The sequence below is a fragment of the Sphaerodactylus townsendi genome, linkage group LG12 (assembly GCF_021028975.2).
Source record: "Sphaerodactylus townsendi isolate TG3544 linkage group LG12, MPM_Stown_v2.3, whole genome shotgun sequence".
Lineage (NCBI taxonomy): Eukaryota > Metazoa > Chordata > Lepidosauria > Squamata > Sphaerodactylidae > Sphaerodactylus > Sphaerodactylus townsendi.
This window is the reverse complement of record NC_059436.1, coordinates 54,746,942-54,767,816: the sequence shown is the minus strand read 5'-3', so window position 1 is coordinate 54,767,816 and position 20,875 is coordinate 54,746,942. Positions and strand designations below refer to the sequence as shown.

General features: G+C 48.5%; 1 protein-coding gene across 3 annotated transcripts in view; it reads right to left on the bottom strand.

Annotated features, from left to right (window-relative positions):
* Nucleotides 1–20,875, bottom strand: part of ASS1 (argininosuccinate synthase 1) — a 170,160-nt gene that overhangs the window by 19,386 nt on the left and 129,899 nt on the right. For all 3 annotated transcript variants that reach the window (XM_048513506.1, XM_048513504.1, XM_048513507.1), the window contains exon 13: nt 5,904–6,060. In XM_048513506.1, coding sequence (XP_048369463.1) covers nt 5,904–6,060 — 157 coding nt within the window. The remainder of the gene's footprint in view (nt 1–5,903; nt 6,061–20,875) is intronic.

The window sequence follows — 20,875 nt, the reverse complement described above, 5'->3', positions numbered from 1 at the left end:
TTTGCGCGCTCGCTCTCTTTTCCATCTCTCTCTCCCCCCTTCCTTTTACGTTATTCATTTAATCTCCCCGCATGAGAATGCAAACCATAATGAAGGGTTGGGACGGATTATTAGAAGCTGTTGATTTCGAGGGGGAGTGAAGAAAGAGCCAGAGACAGAAAAGGAGAGGATAATTTGACATTTACTCTGACTGATCTAAACTGATTTGGGTATATTTATGGCTTATAAAGTGTTTAGAAGGATTGAAAGGGGCTGAGGGGAGGCGGGCTGAAAAGTCATAGGAGAGAGGCAGACAGCAGTATAAAAGGGGGGAAAGTGTCACATACAAAAAGGAAATATATGGATATGTGACTACTAAATAAGGCTTCCACTTACATCATAAAAACTCAACTATAAGGAAGTAATAACTCCAGAGTTAAACCCTCATGGAACAGAGGATGGAATAAACCTTCTAAGGGTCAAGGTGGAACAGATGCCAGAACAGGGGAAGAGAGCTGGTGCCCCACGGACCAAACAGCAGCATCCAAGACCACTTTGCTCAGTAGCCGGGTCTGGTTCCCCACCCAAGGAACCATCAAGTTCCTGAGTTGCTGGCAGCATTTAGTGGCTAGAGTGTTGGATTGGAACCTCAGAGATGCAGAGATAGCCCATTGTGCTATAGAAGCTTGCTGGGTGACCTTGAGCCAGTCATGATTTCTCAGCCTGACCTACATCACAGGGTTGTTGTGAGGAGAAGAGAGTCATGTAAATTGCTTTGGGTCCCAATTAGGGAGAAAGGTGGGGCAAAAATGAAGCAGACATATAAGAACATAAGAACATAAGAACAAGCCAGCTGGATCAGACCACAGTCCATCTAGTCCAGCTCTCTGCTACTCGCAGTGGCCCACCAGGTGCCTTTGGGAGCTCACATGTAGGATGTGAAAGCAATGGCCTTCTGCGGCTGTTGCTCCCGATCACCTGGTCTGTTAAGGCATTTGCAATCTCAGATCAAAGAGGATCAAGATTGGTAGCCATAGATCCACTTCTCCTCCATAAATCTGTCCAAGCCCTTTTTAAAGCTATCCAGGTTAGTGGCCATCACCACCTCCTGTGGCAGCATATTCCAAACACCAATCACACGTTGTGTGAAGAAGTGTTTCCTTTTATTAGTCCTAATTCTTCCCCCCAGCATTTTCAATGGATGCCCCCTGGTTCTAGTATTGTGAGAAAGAGAGAAAAATTTCTCTCTGTCAACATTTTCTATCCCATTCATAATTTTATAGACTTCAATCATATCCCCCCTCAGACGTCTCCTCTCCAAACTAAAGAGTCCCAAACGCTGCAGCCTCTCCTCATAGGGAAGGTGCTCCAGTCCCTCAAGCATCCTCGTTGCCCTTCTCTGCACTGAAATAAACACTGAAATATAAAAAATAAACATGCTGTCAGGGTGTCTGCCTGGCCAATTGCAACTCTCTCCTTCCTCCCCCTTTGTTCACAGGTGGATGCAGTTGGATGTTTTTGGCACTTGGGTGAACCACCAACCACAGAACAAAACCATTCACAAATAGATCCTCAGCACATATTTAGTGGTCAGTAGCAGCCACAGAGGTCCCACTTCACAATGTGGGTGCTTAACCCTTCCCTCTCCCTCCACTATTTGGCTGACCTCAAACACATTACAAGCTACTCTTTACATGGCTGGTGGAAAGGTTAACTCTCCCTGTAATTTTATATTGTCGAAAGCTTTCATGGGTGTTGTAATTGTGTTGTGGGTTTTCTGGGTTGTATGGCCGTGTTCCAGTAGCATTTTATCCTGATGTTTCGCCTGCATCTGTGGCTGGCATGCATCTGTGGCATGCCAGCCATAGATGCAGGCGAAACGTCAGGAGAAAATGCTACTGGAACACGGCCATACAACCCGGAAAACCCACAACACTCTCCCTTTTCTTCCTTGGGCATAAATCTGAACTAGTCCCTTCACCCTTGCTACTACTTAACGTTAAAAACACATTGGAGATCTATTCACATTGCTTGCTGTAAAATATTCATACATTGCCTACAAAAAAGAAAAAGTGTGACTGTGTGCTCAAATGGCATGGGGTGGGTGGGGCTTAAATCCCCACTCCTAATAGTTCTGGTCTAAATCAGGCCCCCATTAATCTAAAAATTAAATTGCTGGCAAGGTGAGTCTGGGAGTGGACATGTGTAACTTGTTCGAACCAACAAAATACCTTGAAATGCCGCTGTATTTATCATTAGACAGGTCTCACTGCCCAAGGAATTTGGTGCTGTTGGAAAGTGCCATCAAGGCACAGCCGACTTATGCTTGCAGCACTTTCTGCAACTCTCCTAGCTCCACAGGGCCTTCACAGTGGGGTCTCCTCATGTTCCCTTCTTTAATCGTGAGAAGGGGACCCATCGCCTGTGCCGTGGCTTCGCCCGCCCACCCCGCGACTAATCACAAGGACAGATGACCAGCATTTCCCTAAAAACACAAAAGCAATGAAAGAAGCCTGCACAATATTGATGGAAGAAATATTGATATCACATTTTTGTTTAAACCCTTCACTCTTGGCTTTCGACAGAGGAGTGACGCAGAAGGAGTAGAAACCCTGGAGCGAGAGGGGAAGATCAGGGTTCCTCGTTCTCACTAACTGCAGGACTTCTGCAGTCTTCAGCGCCACAACTTGGGTGGCATCAGGACACAAATCTCTTACCCCTGCTGTGAGGCAGAGCGCCAGCATATAATTGGCCAAGCAAAGGTGGTTTGCCACTGCTTGCCTCTGCTTTGCAACGCTGCACTCCAGAGGCGTAGCGAAGGGGGAAAGCACCCGGTGCACTAGTGCATTCTCCACCCCTGTCCCACCCCAGAACGCCCCACCATGCCCTCGCCACACCCCCACAGGGGCACACTCCCGGTGTGTCGCACCCCCTGCCCCACCCCCTTGGAGCTACGCCTCTGCTGCACTCTCCTGGTGGTCTCCCATCCAGGTACTATCCAGGACCAACCCTGCTTAGCCTCCATGATCAGATGAAGTCCATCCAAGGAGTTTATTACGTATTCACCTGAACTGGCAGCAAGAGGAACTTCCTAGCCCTTCTCCCTAAGCTGCAGAGTCCTGAGGAGAGAATTGTCACCACCCAAAGCACAGTTCCCACAATATTTTGACAGTAGGAATGTACAGATTTCCCCCATTTCTTTTCATTTTCATATGTGACCCAGAAAGACCATTTTCATCCCATGTGATTTCTATGGCAACTTTTCTCTTTTGATCTGTTTCTTCTCTGCAGTGTTCATGTAACATACACAAAAGCAGGCGCCGATTTAAAAAGACATTTTCCACCCAACTGCCTGGATGCGGCTGCAGGAAAAAGAAGGGACCGTGGCTCAGCGGCAGAGCCTCCGCTTTGCATGCAGAAGGCCCCAAGTTCAATTCCCGGGGTCTCTAATCAAACCACATGGCAGCAGCTGATGTAAAAGGCCGGAGAGCAATTGCTGTGCTGAGTGGATAATACTAACCTTGGCAGACTGACCGCCTGATCCAGTACGAGGCACCTTCGTGGGAGTTTCATCCCATAAAAGAAATCTGAGGCTCTGAATCTGCTCAGAGCTGGTTCAAAATGAACTTCCCTTCTCACTTGACAATCCAGGGGACAGAAAAACACCACTAGGTTTTCCAGGCTGATCAGAGAATCTTGTGCCAGCAGCTTCCAGAAGAGGAGAAAGGAAGGCTGGATCCTTAACTTAATTTTTATTAAGTGCACTGGAGCTGCTGCACCTTTGATTCAAAGGAGAAGAGTGGTCTTTGGAGAGGGGCTGTTTAACTTTCTTCTGGGCCGCAATGGAAGTGACCACACCGCATTTAGCTCAAATATAGCTTTTCTCTCCAGACTCAAGCCGTGACAGGACAGGACCTGCCCATCTGCCGTCAAAGCTGTCGTGTCGACAGGGGGGTCCAGGGTTGCTAAGCAGAGGCAAGCAGTGGCAAACCACCTTTGCTTGGCCATTTATACACTGGCGCTCTGCCTCACAGCAAGGGCACAATGTCATGTCGAAGAGGGAGCAAGTTTCTTTCCTGCTGCTTCAGACACTAGGACACAGTAATGGGTTCAAGGCGAAGGAAAAGAGATTCCACCTAAACATTAGGAAGAACTTCCTGACCGTCAGGGCTGTTCGATAGTGGAATTCACTGCCTCGGAGAGTGGTGGAGGTTTTTAAGCAGAGGCTGGATGATCATGTCAGGAGTGCTTTGATTGTGTGTTCCTGCATTACCGGGGGTTGGACTTGATGGCCCTTGAGGTCTCTTCCAACTCTATGGTTCTATGAAAGCTGCTGAGTTTGGCACTGATTGGCTAGCAACTGTGCTGCCATTAAGACCCCCTCCCCAACAGTTCCTGGAGCAGGATGAAAATGTTTATTTAGAAGTGGGCCAGTGCTTTAAAGATGGGGGAAGATATGCATCTGGACTGGTATTTGACTTTGGGGTAAGCGTATTTGTCGTTCAAGTTGTGAAGGAAAGCAAAAGCAGGGTTTGCCTCAGTCCTAACGGACATACTGTAAGAAGTATGTTTTCTTAATGCTGCCCAGAGTGGTATTCATTAGAAATGACTGTATGCCCTTCTGTACTAGAGATGAATTCCAAAAACACAACCCCCTCTGCTGCCCTGATAGGACAGAAACTTTTATGTGACCTGGTCATTGTGAAGCACAACTCGAAACCAACCCTGACAAAATACCCTGTAAATTCAGCAGGTTTTTAAAAATACAGTTTGGCCGTGAATGCTCCCAAATGCAGGCTGCTGAACCTTTGCCCTCTTTGCTGCACCACCACAGAAATAGGAAATGGTGCCATAGTTGAGACCAGACGTGCAAATAGTTTTTAATTGAAAAAAAAACAGGATTAAGCAAGAGAAAAGCTCCTCCTGTGAGGTCTCGTTACCAGATGGAGCCTCCAAGTTCTGAGCGAGTCTACTTTCCAGTTCCACAAGGTAGGGAGATGGAAGAGGGCAAATGATTTCCTGCCCAGCTTCCAAGAGCACCTGGCTGGAGTCAGAGACTACTGGATATTGTGCTAGTGCAGTAACTGAACTCCTTGGATTTCACAAAAAAAATATCCAGGAAGTAAATGGCTCCCAGAAGCACAGTATCCAACAATGTGCAGATCCTACCCATAAACTGCCCATTCTTAAACGGGGCATTCCTGGGCGGGGCTGTGGCAAGGACGCAGCCGCTGCGCTGGTCCTTGGGCGGGAAACAAATACACGCAGGCACAGGCTGCCACGCACGCCGGTGCACCTCCTGCTAGACTGCTTCAAGTTCTGCGCGCTACTGCTGAGAGGAGGGGCAAAAATCACGTGGCATAAATCACCAATCACCAATTAGTAACCCCCTCTCGGCACACACAAATAATTGGTAACCTACTCTCAGGTACCTGTGAGAACCTGCTGGATCCCACCTCTGCTGCCTGCCCTGAGATCCCATACAGTGCAGGGGTTAGAGTATTCACCCAGGACAAAGCAGACCTCGCTGCATATCCCAGGGGCATACCTGCCAGAGGGACATGGGTATCACCTGTCCCCAAGCTCACACCATCTAATCACATGGGGGAGGGGGGTGGGTTGCCAGGCCAGGTTGCTCTCACTGGTTCCGGGCAATAGACCTGACACCATATCCTCTCTCAATGTCAAACCAGATGCATGACAGTGAGAACCCAGGAGGAGGTGACGCCAGTTTCCACCTGTGCTGCAGAGGGCTGGGAGTGAGGCCAGTCTCAGTGAGGCATTGGAAGCCTCCTAATCGGGCTGCCCAAAGTAGTTGTTTGAGTGATGTGGCTGGACATCACTCCCCTGCCCATAAACATGGAAGATGCTGCATTCAACCAGGATTCAATCAGCACAACCCCTGCAGGAAGGCCAATGCTTACCTTACAAGTTCCTCGTTGTAAAGGGACCGGTGAGACTCCCTGCTCAAAACGTAGACTTGGCCCTTGAAGATGGAGACCCGGACCTTTCCGTCCACAAGGTCCTGAGACCGGGCAATGCAGTGGCGGATGTAGGAACTCTCTGGGCTGTACCAGAAACCTACAGGAAGGAAAGGAAGGAAGCACAGGCCGGAACGTCGTCAGCGGATGTTGCAGAATGGCGGGGTGTTTGCTGGCCCCTGGTTTTCTATCTGTGTGCTTGGGCATCGGGCAGAAGCTTTCTTGAGACAGAAGAGAAGCAATGGCCGGCCTGATGGGCAGAATGTTTGCCATTTTTAACCTCTTCTCTAAAGCCCCAAGGGCAATGGCTAGAGCAGAGGTGTCTAACTCTGGTGCCCTAGATGTTCATGGACTACAATTCCCAACTGGCCATGCTGACAGGGACTGATGGTAATCATAGTCCATGAACATTTGGGCTAGAGCAGTGATGGAAAACCTTTTCGAGACCAAGTGCCCAAATTGCAACCGAAAACCCACTTATTTATCACAAAGTGCCAACATGGAAATTTAGCCTGAATACTGAGGTTTTAGTTTAGAAAAAACAGTTGACTTCAAGGCGTGCATTACTCGGGAATAAGCTTGGTGGTAGTCGTTGGCTTTGCTTTGCTATGCAACTGTTCAAACAGGTGAATCATGACCCAAGGGGGTTTCCTCAGAAGCAAGCCCCATTGCCAGCAACTGACCTTACTCCCAGGTAAAGGATCGCACTTTAGTTCTTTGAAAGAAAATCAGTGGGGTTTAATAGACTTAACAGGATTACCCCAAAACTAGGTCTTAGGTTTAATGCTAATAATCGAGCCCAGCGGTCCAGGCCAGCCTAGATGTGGGGGGAGATTCCCCCCCCCCACAACAAATTCTGTTTGCGTGTGCCCAAAGAGAGGGGTCTGAGTGCCACCTCTGGCACCTGTGCCATAGGTTCGCCACCACTGGGCTAAAGGGACCTCAGTTGGGAGAGAAGCTGTCCAGTCACCAGAAACAACACAGCCCCCCCAAAAAAGAGCCCCTCTGCCCCCCCATCATCTGTATCCAGCATGAACAGCATTAAAAATCCCTTGCTGTTCAAAGTAGTGATTCACAGAGCTACATACCACCCATTGCCCTCATACTTCCCCTCACTTCCTCCAGGAAGGGCAGGGACGTGGGCATTGAGGCAGCTAAGCTGAGAGCAGCTGGCCCCCTACATCACCCTGCCCCCTTCTAGCAGCCCCCTGCGGGATTCCTCCAGACCCCAGCTCAGCCAAAGCCTCTGGAAGACGTCAAGGACCAAATGTACCAAAGCCTCTAAAATCTCATCCCTGCACCCCCACCCCACCCCCACCTGGGGGACAGAGCAGCTGCCTTGTATGCAGAAGGTCCCACGTTCAGTGGCTGGCCTCCCCAGTGGAGAAAATCCCAGGAGGTGGGAAGGAGGCCAAGTCACCTAAGTGGCCCAAGCTTGACAGAGGTCAGAAGCTAAGCAGGGTCAGCCACAGTTGGCACTTGATGGGTGACCACCAGGCAGGACAGGGGGTGCTATGCAGAGGAAGGCAATGGCAAACGACCTCTGCTGGTCTCTTGTCTTGGAAACTCCATGAGATGGAACTTCACGGGGTCACCATAAGCTGGTTGCAACTCAACAGGAATCGGTTATTATTAGGAGGCAGAGGAGAGACTCTCTGCCCAAGGCTTTGGTGAGCTGCTATCAAGGAGAATACAGGGCCAGACAAATAAATGGTCTAAGGGAAGCTTTACAACAGAAGAGGCCGTAGCTCATGAGTGCAGCACCACTTGGCATGCAGAAGCCCTGAGGTTCGATTGCCAGTAGCAGCTTCCGGGAATGGCCTTTCTCTGCCTGAGATCCTGGAAAGCCACTATCAGCGATCCTGAGCTAAATGGGCCAATCATCTAAGATGGCTCAGGATGCCGCTTGCAGGAGGCCCTTTTCTCCTAACCTAAGCAGGCAGCAGCAAGAAGGACGCTCCACCGGAGATTCAAACTTCCTCGCCTTGCTTGTGTGATTCATAATTAGAGCCACCCCCCACCCCCACCCCACCCATCCATATTAATTCCAATCATATCCCTTTGAAAAGCATGCAAGAGGTTGGGGTTTGTGGCTGCCCCAGAAATGACGCTGTTCCAGCAGGTTGCAAGAAAACCATCAGCCCTGGGCTGGCTGGCTGGCTGGCTGGGTCTCCACCAAAGCACATTCGCTAGAGGGGATCTGCTTTCCTGCCCTGTACAATTCCTAGCGAGAGAATCCTAATATGGCCTCTTATTCGGTCAGACTGATGGGCTTTTTAGTCCAGCACCCTGTTTCACAAAGGCTCGTAAGCAGAGCAAGGAGGCCAGATCCTCTTGCTATTGTCCCCCCCCCACCCCCGCCAAAAAATAATAATTCAGAAATATATCACCTTGGAACACGGATTGTATAAAAAGCAACTGAAAACCTGGACCAGACCCTGCAGGACAATTGAGCACAAAACGGTCCATATTCATGGAGTGGGTTATGTGATCAGTGGGACCCCCCTTGTCCCCCACCTTTTCCTGCCTTCCTCATCCCTGCTCCAGTTCCCCAGTCGGGAACTGTCCCCCCCACCATCATCCCCCCGAATTGTAAGGCAGGAAAGCAGATCCCTTCTACCCAGGAAACCTGTCTCCAGTTCGGGGCTGGCTGGCCGGCCAGCTCGGGCTCCCTCCCTCCCTCCTGCCCGCCTTGTTTAGTGCAGCCAAGTGCTGGGCTTCTGTTCCTCCATTGTGTTCTCCGGCAACACTGACAAAGAGAGAGAACTTGGGGAATTAGCTATTATACAGATAACATTACCCAAGACCATCTGGGGCCACCTGAAACCAGGCAGGCAACAGGTGTGTGTGTCTGTGTGTGTGTGTCTGTGTGTGTGTGTCTGTGTGTGTGTGTGTCTGTGTGTCTGTGTGTGCGTGTGCGTGTGCGTGTTAGGGGGATGGTTTAAAGCAAAGCGGTGTCTCCACTTCTCTTGCAAAAGCCTCCCTATGACCCGGTTGAAGCCAGAGCATCAGTGTTAACCTGAACTTCCCAAGTGTGGCTACAACCAGGGGTGGGGGCGGGGGCGAAGGAAATTAGGGAGGTTCAGAATGAGAGCTGGAGCAATAGAGAAACCAAACCCTCCTAAGGAAGGTCTCCAAGGGAGGAAGCCATTTGTCACAGGAAGACGGCTACTCCTCTTCAGCAGTGAGAAGTTACCTTAGAAACAGAAGTTACCTTAGAAACAGACTCCCTTGGCGACCTCTGCATTTCCTGAATTTCAGATGCTTTTCCTGAATTTTTTCCTGAATTTCAGATGCTTGCAGAAGCAAGTTGGATTTGATGGGGGCGCTCACTGGGCTGTCCAGTTGCCAAATGATGCAGTCGCATTGAGCGGGAGAGCACCAATAACGTGGACACTTGACCTGAGGGTATTTATCAGGCTGGGCAATCAGGACCCCATATGTCCCAGGTAGGCTCACCTTTCCCATCCCTTTCATTTCTCAAATAACCTGGTTCTATCTCTTAAGTCGGCATGAACATCTCATCTTTCTTCCTCAGTAGAACGCAGCTATAGAGGCATCTGTCTACTTAAGACCGGATCTCTGCTTTTCTCAATTGCCCTCTGGGAGGAAAGCGCTACTTAGCTTCCATTCATGACAGAAAAATCCTGTCTTCTTCCCATGGCAAGTAGAAATAGGGTGGGTGAGATAGCCAAGCGTTCCCAACAGCTCTGGGGTGCCTTAGATGCAACACCTAAAATATCCACCTATTTTCTTCTGCTTCTCATATGCAGGCATCACATATTGGGGATGCTTATCTGCATATGAACCCTTAGTCCAAATCCAAATCCAAAACCTTTATTAGGCATAAAACCGGTGTGTGTCAAGAATTCCAAATAAAATAAGATCATTATAGCACAACTTGCAGAACACAGAGTAAAAATATAGCAACAGCTTCAGAGATTTCAACATTAGAGTTATTTAGAAGCTTAGCCATTTTTATCTTAAGGAACCCTTAGTCATTTGGATCTGATTTACTGCTGTGTTCTGTGTGCCTTATTATGATAGGCAATGTACTCATTTGATGGCCGAGGTCTCAATTCAGCTGCACAGACATTTCTCTTGGTATGTGGCACCAATGAGGGAGTCTAACAGCAGCCCCAGGCACCAGTGTGACAGCTTGGTGGTAAAGAGAGCTGTTGATCTCAAACCTGCTGTATTCCAGCACCACGACTGTGCGTAGTCAGAGGGTGGCATTACATCTCCCAGTTCAAGAAGGATCAGCTGATACAAAAGCCCAACGGGTTTTCCCACAGTTCTATTTTTTATTATTTACTTCCTGGGGACCAGTGGTGGCTTACATAATTCCCCTCTCCTCCATTTTATTCTCACAATGACAACTCTGTGAGAGTTTGTGTGACTGGGCCAAGGACACCTACAAAGATTCCACGGCAGAAGGGGGTTCGAACCTGGTTCTCCCAGGTCATCGTTCCGTGGTGGCGAACCTTTGGCACTCCAGATGTTATGGACTACAATTCCCATCAGCCAATTGACCATGCTGGCAGGGGCTGATGGGAATTGTAGTCCATAACATCTGGAGTGTCAAAGGTTCGCCACCATAGTTTGACATTCTAATTACTGTACAACACTGCTTTCAATACGCTAGTCCTACCCAGTTTCTGATTCAGGCCTTGCTTCTCCACCTTCTGAGTTCATTTCTCAGGCACCGGGCTTGACTGGACAACTGTTTCCTGACCCCTGCAATGCTGACATCTTGCCATAAATCAGATCGGAACCACGAGTGTGTACTTGTGGGGGCTGCAGTTGGCTTCATCACTCACCTCCCTGCACAATTAATTGCTCACTTAATTAATTAATTTTACTACGATCATAGATCAGCAGCAACATTATCAGCACTCCACGACACATAAAAGGAAATATGCACATACAGTAAAATCATAACCTTGTTAAAAAATAAATTCCATGGTATGGCCATGGAGTTACTTTTAAAAAGGAGCTTGCTTACTGAACATGCTGAAGCACCAGATTTGGCCACCTTAAAGATAGTTTTCCTTACAGTGATCTGAAAGGAATAAGGAGCTGTTGGATCTACCTCAGAAAATTGGACAAAACTGAGGTGATGTATAAGGAAAAATGTCCTTCCAAAATGAACAATACAATAGCACTTTGAACTCTTTCAACCACTTTTGATTGGCAAGGACAAACAAATTGACAATCGAGGGTGTGCGAATATCTCCCCCCATGCGCATTCAATTGCTGGCCCCCTCTTCTTCAGACCTAACCATAATGTCCGCAGATGTGCTGCCTGTTTGGGATGCATCCACAGACTGAAATACAGACTTGGAATACAGAAGAAGAGTTTGGATTTATATCCCCCCTTTCTCTCCTGTAGGAGACTCAAAGGGGCTTACAATCTCCTTGCCCTTCCCCCCTCACAACAAACACCCTGTGAGGTAGGTGGGGCTGAGAGAGCTCCGGAAAGCTGTGACTAGCCCAAGGTCCCACAGCTGGCGTGTGTGGGAGTGTACAGGCTAATCTGAATTCCCCAGATAAGCCTCCACAGCTCAGGCAGCAGAGTGGGGAATCAAACCCGGTTCCTCCAGATTAGATACATGAGCTCTTAACCTCCTACGCCACTGCTGCTCTACAGTCAGAACATCACATGTATCCCTGAACTGGTGTAGAACAGGGCAGATTCCATGCTGACTGAGGTGCTCAAAATCCCAGTGTGTAAAATTCTGGTTAGGTTTCATTCCCTACCTGCAAACATCCTCGGGCTTCATCATCCCCCAGGGCTGACTTGATGTGTGAGAGCGAGAGCACTGTTTGTCTAGAATGAAAAACTTGCATGGGCAAGAATGTACATTCATGATCTTGTCAGTCACATCTTATCCCGACACCAGCCCCTGCTACGAGTGCCACACGAGGAAGGCTCAAAGGAGGTGTTGGGAGACCTGGAAGCCGGCTTTCATCCTTTCACCCCTTCCTGCAGTCACCAGAGCAGCACCAGGTGCTCTTTTCCAGAGAGCTGTGACCATTGAGGTCAGGTGGGGTTGTTACCCTTTAAGTGGAGCCCAGAGACCACTCGGAATCACAACTGATCTCCGAGACTCCGCAGAACGAGTTGCCTGAAGAAAGTGACAGCTTTAGAGGACGGGCTGTGTGTCTTTTGGGCTTTTCCACACCATTCATTTAAAGGGTTTTGCAGCAGGAATTAAAAAGTTTCCTTCATGGAGTTCCGCATGGTTTTTATCCCAAAGGGTTTATTTCTGGCCTCAAAATGTTTTAAATGAATCCCCTTTTTAAAAGATTCTCTGGTTAAAACTTTTTGAAAACGTCTTCAATGGCTGTGCAATTTATTGACTACATTTCCCATCCTTCTCTGCTTCCCTGAACATCATTTTCTGAGCTCACTCAGTTCCCTCTCGCCTGTTTATTTGCAGCATTTCTCTGTTTTTCTTTTATTTGGATGGGGGGGGGCAAATCATTGAAGCATTAAGTATACAAGGAGTATAGAATGCAGCACAAGGCTGTACAGCATTGAGGCATCAGTTCAACACAGAACTAAAAGGTGGGGGGGCGCAAGATCATGTAATAGTGACCAGGAATCATTTCCAGGTTCTGCAGATAATTATATTAATGGCCTAACTTACTGGGTGGTTGTGATGATTGCCTCAGGGATCAGTTTGTGTGCCTGAGAATCCAAGGTGCCTAGCCATGACAGGGAAGCTTCCTGCTGCATCTCTGCATGACTTACTGCAGTGGCCTCGCCACTGTTTCTCTGTGGCATAATTGTATTGCACCTCAGTTGCGAACACATCTGGAGCAAAAGATCACACATTCAACACAAAAGTTGTGCAGATCCCACTCTGTGGAGGCTCCAAATTGCGGCTCTGCAGGAACCACTGTTCTAAGCTTGCCTCCTTCCATCAGCACAATATACAGAGACACAGCAGATGGACTCCTCAGTGGATAGATAGGTATTTGGATGCCACTCTTTCTCCAAAGAGTTCAAGGTGGCCTGCAAAGTTCCCCCTTTTTATCACAACAACCCTTGGAGGTCAGACAGCACGAGAAAAAGCGAGTGGCCTACTGAGGTTTTGAATCTGGATCTTTTCAGACTGCTCCACCACACTGGCTTTTCATTCATGTTGTCTTGAGAGGTGCAGGGACACGTCCGGTTTTAATTCCTGGAGCAAAGTTTGCTGCAGAAATCGAGGAGACACTGTTCTGCACAGACCCCAGCCTGGCAGCGACAGGCATTTTGCTAGTGTTAAAATAACAGTCACTTCCTTAACTCTCTAACTCTCTATTCAAGACGGGCAGCCTCTCTTTTTCCTCCATCTGCTTCCCTCCCTCCCTCCCTCCCTCCTTCCCAACCCGCTCCAAATGAATTCTCTACACAACATGATCCTTCTTAATAGCCTTCCCACTTTGTAACAGCAATCCTGCTCTAATCCTTGCCACAGAGGGGCCCGTGGGAGATCGTGCCATTTCCAACACCTGGCCTGTACCTGGCAGCGAGAGAACAAAACGGGGGACGTCTATTTTGCAAAGCCACCTTTCCCACAGCGAGAAGGGGAGGTTGCGGGGGTAAAAGGGAAATGACAACCGCTAATTGCCTTAAATTCAGAGAGACTAGTTACAATAATTAGGTGTTTAAGGAAGACGGGGCCACGGAAGCCGGGCTTCCAGCAGGCTCCCTCCACTGAGTGGAACCTTCTGCGCTCCGTCCGCAACACGCTTGTGATTTGGCCTCTTTTGAAAAATGCCAGTCCCACCCCTACCCTGGGCCAGACAGTTTTTGCACACTTGCAGAGACTTCCAATGTCAGAATGGAAAAGCTCCTGAGCTACAAGGGCCATGCCGGGAGTTTGCAGGATTTAAATAGCAACTGTAAATATATACATGCATGTATAGTTTACACTCCTTCCCCAAGTGTGGCCTTCTCTACATGCAGGACGTACCCCATATTTCAGGTATTGTTGAGCCAACCATTTTTTTGGTAAATTTATATCCCACCCTTCTCAATAGGGCTCAGGGCGGCGAACATAAATCAGATAAAACAGTGCATGATTTCTGTCCACACACCTCCCTTTGAAATGTTGTTTCCTGTTTACTTTAATCAGTTTCAATTTGTTCACACTGGAAGAGATGGGAGTGTCAATCATTCATTCCCTTTTTTTGTTTTTTGGACATGCGCACTAGCAAATGATGCCATAAATTGCTAAATCATTTGTATGGCACCCGTTCAGTCTGCTGATTAGTCACCTCAGCCATGACTCTCTTTTTGAAAACCTGGCTCCCTTGTTTCATGAGATTCTCTGATCAGCACATCCAGCCAAGCAACTTAATGACACATTTTAGAATCTCTGGGTTGGGAAAACAGAGGCGGCAAACCCCTGTATTCGAAGTCCCTGCTCTCAGAAACACGTCCCTTCTGCCCCTTTGAATTTGGAAAAGGTTTGCACTCCAAGTGGATACCACAAACTGAGATGCAATCCGCCAATGTGCGCATCTGCAACCTCCCGGGTTTGATTCCCAGCTCTGCCGCCTGAGCTGTGGAGGCTTATCTGGGGAATTCAGATTAGCCTGTGCACTCCCACACATGCCAGCTGGGTGACCTAGTCACAGCTTCTCGGAGCTCTCTCAGCCCCACCCACCTCACAGGGTGTTTGTGGTGAGGGGGGAAGGGCAAGGAGGTTGTAAGCCCCTTTGAGTCTCCTGCAGGAGAGAAAGGGGGATATAAATCCAAACTCCTCCTCCTCCTCCTCCCCTCCCACCCACCCAGAGATCCAGTGCATTCATCCAGATGCAAATCATCAAACTATTGTACACTTGTGAAAGAAAGAAGCCCAAATATATTTCTTTTGTTTACTCAAGAAAACAAAGTGTGCAGGGTGGGGAAAATGGGGTGTGTGGAAAAAGCCTGTGACTTGTTTAGAGATTTATTCCACACCTTGTTCAAGGGCACAATGCATGTTGCAGTAGATCAGGGGTTCCCAACTTTTTTGAGCCTGCCATTACCTTTGGATTCTGCCACAGAGTGGTGGGTGCAACCACAAAATGGCAGCCACAAGGGGTGGAGCCACACACCCACAGCAGAAGCCTAAGCACAGAGGAGGAGAGGGATGATTTTAAAAAATACATTGAGAAAGAGGAGTGAGGCAGAATCAAATGAACACTGTGGTGGTAGCTGCTGCTGAAGCTATAATATTTTAATCTGCCCAGCCAGTTGGATCTCCAGTGACCATCAGAAGCCCTGCTGGGCAGCAGTCCTGCTGAGCCTAACCCACTTTCTAAAAACACTTGGTGGGGGCCAGGAATAGTATTGGTGGGCACCATGCTCGGGACCCCTGAAATAGAACAAGTGAGCACAATTTGGGATCCAGTGAGTCACACACAGCCTCACCTGCCAGCCCCGTTTTCTCCTGTCCTCTCATTCAACATCTGGAAAGTTCATTTGGCCAGCACTGACAGGCCCTGAGGCGCTCTTATCCACCCCACCCCACCCCACCCCACCCCACCCCACCTCCATGCCATCTCTTCTTCCTTCACTTTAGTCCCTCACCCAGGCTGCCTTTTATGCCAAAGAGCAACGGTAACACATTTAACTTGCTGGAACCCGCCTTTGCCATGAATTTTGTACGTTCCTCCTGCAGTTGAACTAAGCCAAAGCTTGTGATTACACCTCCCTCTCCCTCTCTCTCTCTCTCTCCCTCTCTCTCTCTCTCTCTCTCTCTCTGTGTGTGTGTGTGTGTGTGTGTGTGTGTGTGTTTGTGTTAACATTTAGAGTATAAGCTCCTTGGGTCAGGGATCCAGTTTTTTAGTTCAGCTAGTGTGTTGAAGTTTCAGACTAGGACCTGGAAGACACCGGTTCGAATCTCCACTCTGCCAGGGAAACACTGAGGGATAGTGGGCCAGTCACACTCACTCAGTCTACCACACTGGAGTTTTGTGAGAATAAAATGGAGGTGAGAAGAATGAAATAAGCCACTTTGGGGAGAAAAGAATAAATCAAGTAAATAACATCAATTAAAAAAACACTCTACAATATGCATTGGTTAGAATAATGTGGATAATCAATAACTTTTGGAGCTCCACCAAAGAATGATGGAGCTTCTTTTTATTTCCCTCGGCTGGGAAAGAACAGGATAGAAATTGAACAGAATAAAAATAAATGCCTGCCAGGAACTGTTAAGACAAAGAAGGCAAGTGGAAAATAAGGCCAAATGCATGGCTGAGGAGCAGCACTTGGCTCACTGGACCCCAATGCGGATGATCCCATTCATTAGAGTTTGCTGCAACCCCATGATTAACCCAATCAACTATGTTTTCACCAATAAGAAAATGCCACCAATTATGCAGGAAGCAAATTAAAAAAGAAAAGAAAAGCAGGCACTCGTAAAGAAGCTGCAGGCCTCCTTCTCCCACAAGGGAATTCCTCTTCCAAGATGGCGGCTGTTGCAGTCACTGCCCACAGCAGCCAAAAACAAAGTTTCCCCGCCCCAATATGCACTAGTACGTACACGTATTTCCCAGACAATAAAAAAAATTTGTTCATATCTCTCTATATAAAAATCTAACCGTGTGTTTGTCCCTGATGGTCTCCCTCAGAAGCTGCTGGACGGATCACCCCCAAATTTTCACAGGACGTCCCTCCCCATTGCGGGCAGGTAATCGAACCTTCAAATCACCAAAAGTCCATACCTGAGCCAGGTAAAACATCTTTTTCCTGGCGCACCAGGCCATGAAGCTGCCTCTGTTTAACTGTCACCCTTTGAATGTCCGTGCAGCCTGTCTGTCTGTGGCCGGAGGGCTTGGGATGAGGGCTTACAATGTTCGTGCAGATGGGCAGAGATGAGCAGTGGAAACAGTAAATAGGTAATACTGGTAGGTAATACGAGTGGACACACATACATACTTTGACTGGTGGGGTCCCCCCCCCCCCTCACACGCAGGTAACTTTCACTCTCTGTGCCTCACCCACTGCTACCACACAACACACATCCAGCTCATTTTCACACACCTCACTCTGCCCTCCCTCACATCCAACCACCACTTACCCACTTCCTCACCCATATTCACCACAGCTCTCTTTTACTAAAAGTGAGCTGGAGTTTGCCTTTTTCTTCTAAGAAAATCCGCGGGGTGGGGGCGAACCAACACTACCGGCTCTGCTTCTTTTGCACATGGCCCTTTAAGAACCCAGGGAGCTGGCCTCGATCTGAGCGCCTCACCCCCCTGCCTCTGCTGCCTGACTGGGACAGCCTGCTTGCCCCAGTTCTGCCTTACCCAAGCCAGGACTGTGCGTGTCAACCAGCCTCATGGACAGGAGAATTTGCACTCTGGACAGTTCCATTGTGGAATGGGAAGGGTTTCCTTATACTAAAAAAACAAGACAGCACCATCTAACGATGTGCATTGAAAAGGGAAAGAGGGATTCATAAGAACATAAGAACAAGCCAGCTGGATCAGACCAGAGTCCATCTAGTCCAGCTCTCTGCTACTCGCAGTGGCCCACCAGGTGCCTTTGGGAGCTCACATGCAGGATGTGAAAGCTATGGCCTTCTGCAGCTGTTGCTCCCGAGCACCTGGACTGTTAAGGCATTTGCAATCTCAGATCAAAGAGGATCAAGATTGGTAGCCATAAATCGACTTCTCCTCCATCAATCTGTCCAAGCCCCTTTTAAAGCTATCCAGGTTAGTGGCCATCACCACCTCCTGTGGCAGCATATTCCAAACACCAATCACACGTTGCGTGAAGAAGTGTTTCCTTCTCCTCCATCAATCTGTCCAAGCCCCTTTTAAAGCTATCCAGGTTAGTGGCCATCACCACCTCCTGGGGCAGCATATTCCAAACACCAATCACACGTTGCGTGAAGAAGTGTTTCCTTTTATTAGTCCTAATTCTTCCCCCCAGCATTTTCAATGAATGCCCCCTGGTTCTAGTATTGTGAGAAAGAGAGAAAAATTTCTCTCTGTCAACATTTTCTACCCCATGCATAATTTTATAGACTTCAATCATATCCCCCCACAGCCGCCTCCTCTCCAAACTAAAGAGTCCCAAACGCTGCAGCCTCTCCTCATAGGGAAGGTGCTCCAGTCCCTCAATCATCCTCGTTGCCCTTCTCTGCACTTTTTCTATCTCCTCAATATCCTTTTTGAGATGCGGCGACCAGAACTGGACACAGTACTCCAAGTGCGGTCGCACCACTGCTTTATATAAGGACATGACAATCTTTGCAGTTTTATTATCAATTCCTTTCCTAATTATCCCCAGCATAGAGTTTGCCTTTTTCACAGCTGCCATGCATTGAGTCGATAGTCCCATGGAACTATCAACTAAGACGCCCATTTGATTCCATTTGATTCCATTTGATCACCCCAAAAGGCTATGCTGGGGATCATTGGACCTGCATGGACATCTGTGTGGGTTGCGGACTGTGATGAGAAGGACAATTGCCACAGCAATGCGTGGCTGGGCCCGCTAGTCTGAAATAAGAATTTTTAAAATTAAAAAATGGGAACAACAATTCCTGTTTTATCCTCACAAATCCCCTGTGAGATAGGCAAGGCAGAAGACTAGCTTTCACACAGGTGTCAACCTGGGTCTGAGTGGTAGCAATTTAAATGCACAGGGGGTTATGTTACTGAATGCTCCTTTATACAAAGTAATCCCTCTGCCCATGGAAAATCAGTTATGACATGGGGAATGCTGGGCTAGAACCTTCTCTCTCTGACACATGCATTTTCTATGTGCTGGGATTTCCATCCCTACAGAACAGCATCCAGACATGTCATGTTTCCCACCCACCCCCCACCCCCCAGCAGTCTAAAGTGGTATAGCCTACTTTAGACCATAGACATCTGTCAATAGAAGGAGGAAAGCAAGATGTTAGGTTGACAGTTTATTTAGTTCTTCTAGATCCTTACACATTTCACAATTTGCTTGATTAGGAGTTTCCAGCTCCCACCATGAGCAATGTCTGCATCTACCTACATTACAAAGCTGTATGGTTTTTAAGTTGTGTGTGTGCATGGGAGGGAGCGGGGAGAACGCATAACCACACACACACACACACACACACACACACACACACACACACACACACACACACCCAAGAAATGCTGGGCACTGTAAAACTGTTAAGAATTCTGTTAGAGATCACCAGCCCATTGACAGAACTACAAGGACAACTCGGGAAACCCAAGCATAAACCTGCAAAAGAAGCAGACATAATATCCAGATGGCAAGATGTCACTGCATTGGCCAGGCCTCACCTGGAGTGTTGTGTGCAGTTCTGGAGGCCTCACTTCAAAAAGGCTATGGACCAAATGAAGCAGGTGTAGAGGAGAGCAGCAAGGACGATCAGGGGCCTGGAAATCAAGCCCTATGAAGACAGGCTAAGGAGCTTAGGAAGGCTTGGAGAAGAACAGACTGAGGGGGCAGGGGTTGATTGCTCTCTAGAAGTATTTGAAGGGCTGTCACTTAGAGGGCAGCAGGGAGTGGCTCCTGCTCGCAACAGAGGATATGACTGGCAAGAATGGGTTTAAATTATGGGCATAAATGTTCTGACTTAGTATTCAAGGAAAAAACTTCCAGTAAGAATTGTGCAGCAATGGAATCAGCTGCCTGGGGGGGGGGGGTGAGCACCCCCTCACTGGCAGTCCTTAAGCAGCAGCTGGAGGAACACTTTCCTGGGATGCTCCAGGCATTGAGCAGAGAGCTGGGCTAGATGCAGGTCTGCAGGGCCCCTTCCAACTCTTCTATGATTCCAAGAATTGCTACGTGTAAAAAAGCATCTTTAAAAGAGGGGTGGTGGTGGTGGTGATGAAACAGACTGCTGTGGTCCCTGTGCTTCTCCCATTCCACAACAAAGCATTGGAGAGGGAGAAGCAAGGGTGGGAAGCAGAGCTGCAGCCAACACCTGGCACACTGTCTTCAGACAGATGACAAGCACAGGCAACCCAATAGGACAGACTCAGAATCAGGACCTTGGACAGAGCGCCACAGACCACAAAAAGGCAAATCCTGCTGCACGGGATGACTGTCAGACCGACGGAACGGTAAACTGTTGTGGGTCTTTATCAGATGCATGAAGCAAAATCTCAGTTGGCAAATATATACTGGAAGGGGGGGGGGGGTATTGTGAATGGTAAGCGTCAGACTTTGACGTCTGAGGGATGGAGCCTGGGGCTGTTTGCCTTCCAACATCCTTTTGGGGCAGGCTACGCACAAGACCTTGGCCATTGGGAGGAGGCTCTCTGTCAGTCAGGCCCCTCCCCTCTCCCCTTCTCTCCTCCAAGGCAGAGCTCTTTGGCTGCCCTGCTTCCTTCCTTAGGGCAGCCCTGGGATTCTTCAAGGTAAAGGTCATGACTGACCCATGGGGTGATGTCACATCACCACATTTACTAGGTAGACTATGTTTATAGGGTGGTTTGCCACTGCCTTCCCTTTACCTCCTGCAAGCTGGGTACACATTTTGCCAACCACGGAAGGATGGAAGGCTGAGTCAACCTTGTGCCAGTTACCTGAACCCAACTGATGTCAGGATGGAGCTCATATTGTGAGCAGAGCTTGGACTGCAGGACTGCCGCTGACCACTCTGTGCTATGGGGTTCCTTTACATTCCCATGAGAAAAAGTGTGACCCTGCTGGGTGCAACAGGCATGGCTGCTTTTTGAGAACGGTCTCCCCCCCTCCCAGAATCCTCCATGTTGTACTCATTTATAACATCACTTATAGCCCTCCTTTCTCGTTGGGACTGAAGGCTGATGTCTTATGTCCTTTCCTCTAATGCAGATAAGTGTGAGTGTGCAGGGTTGATACTACTATGATGCAAACTGAGACAGTCACCTTAAGTGGCAGATTGGAGGGGGGGTTGCCATCTCTCCCCAAGGAGCAGCAGCAC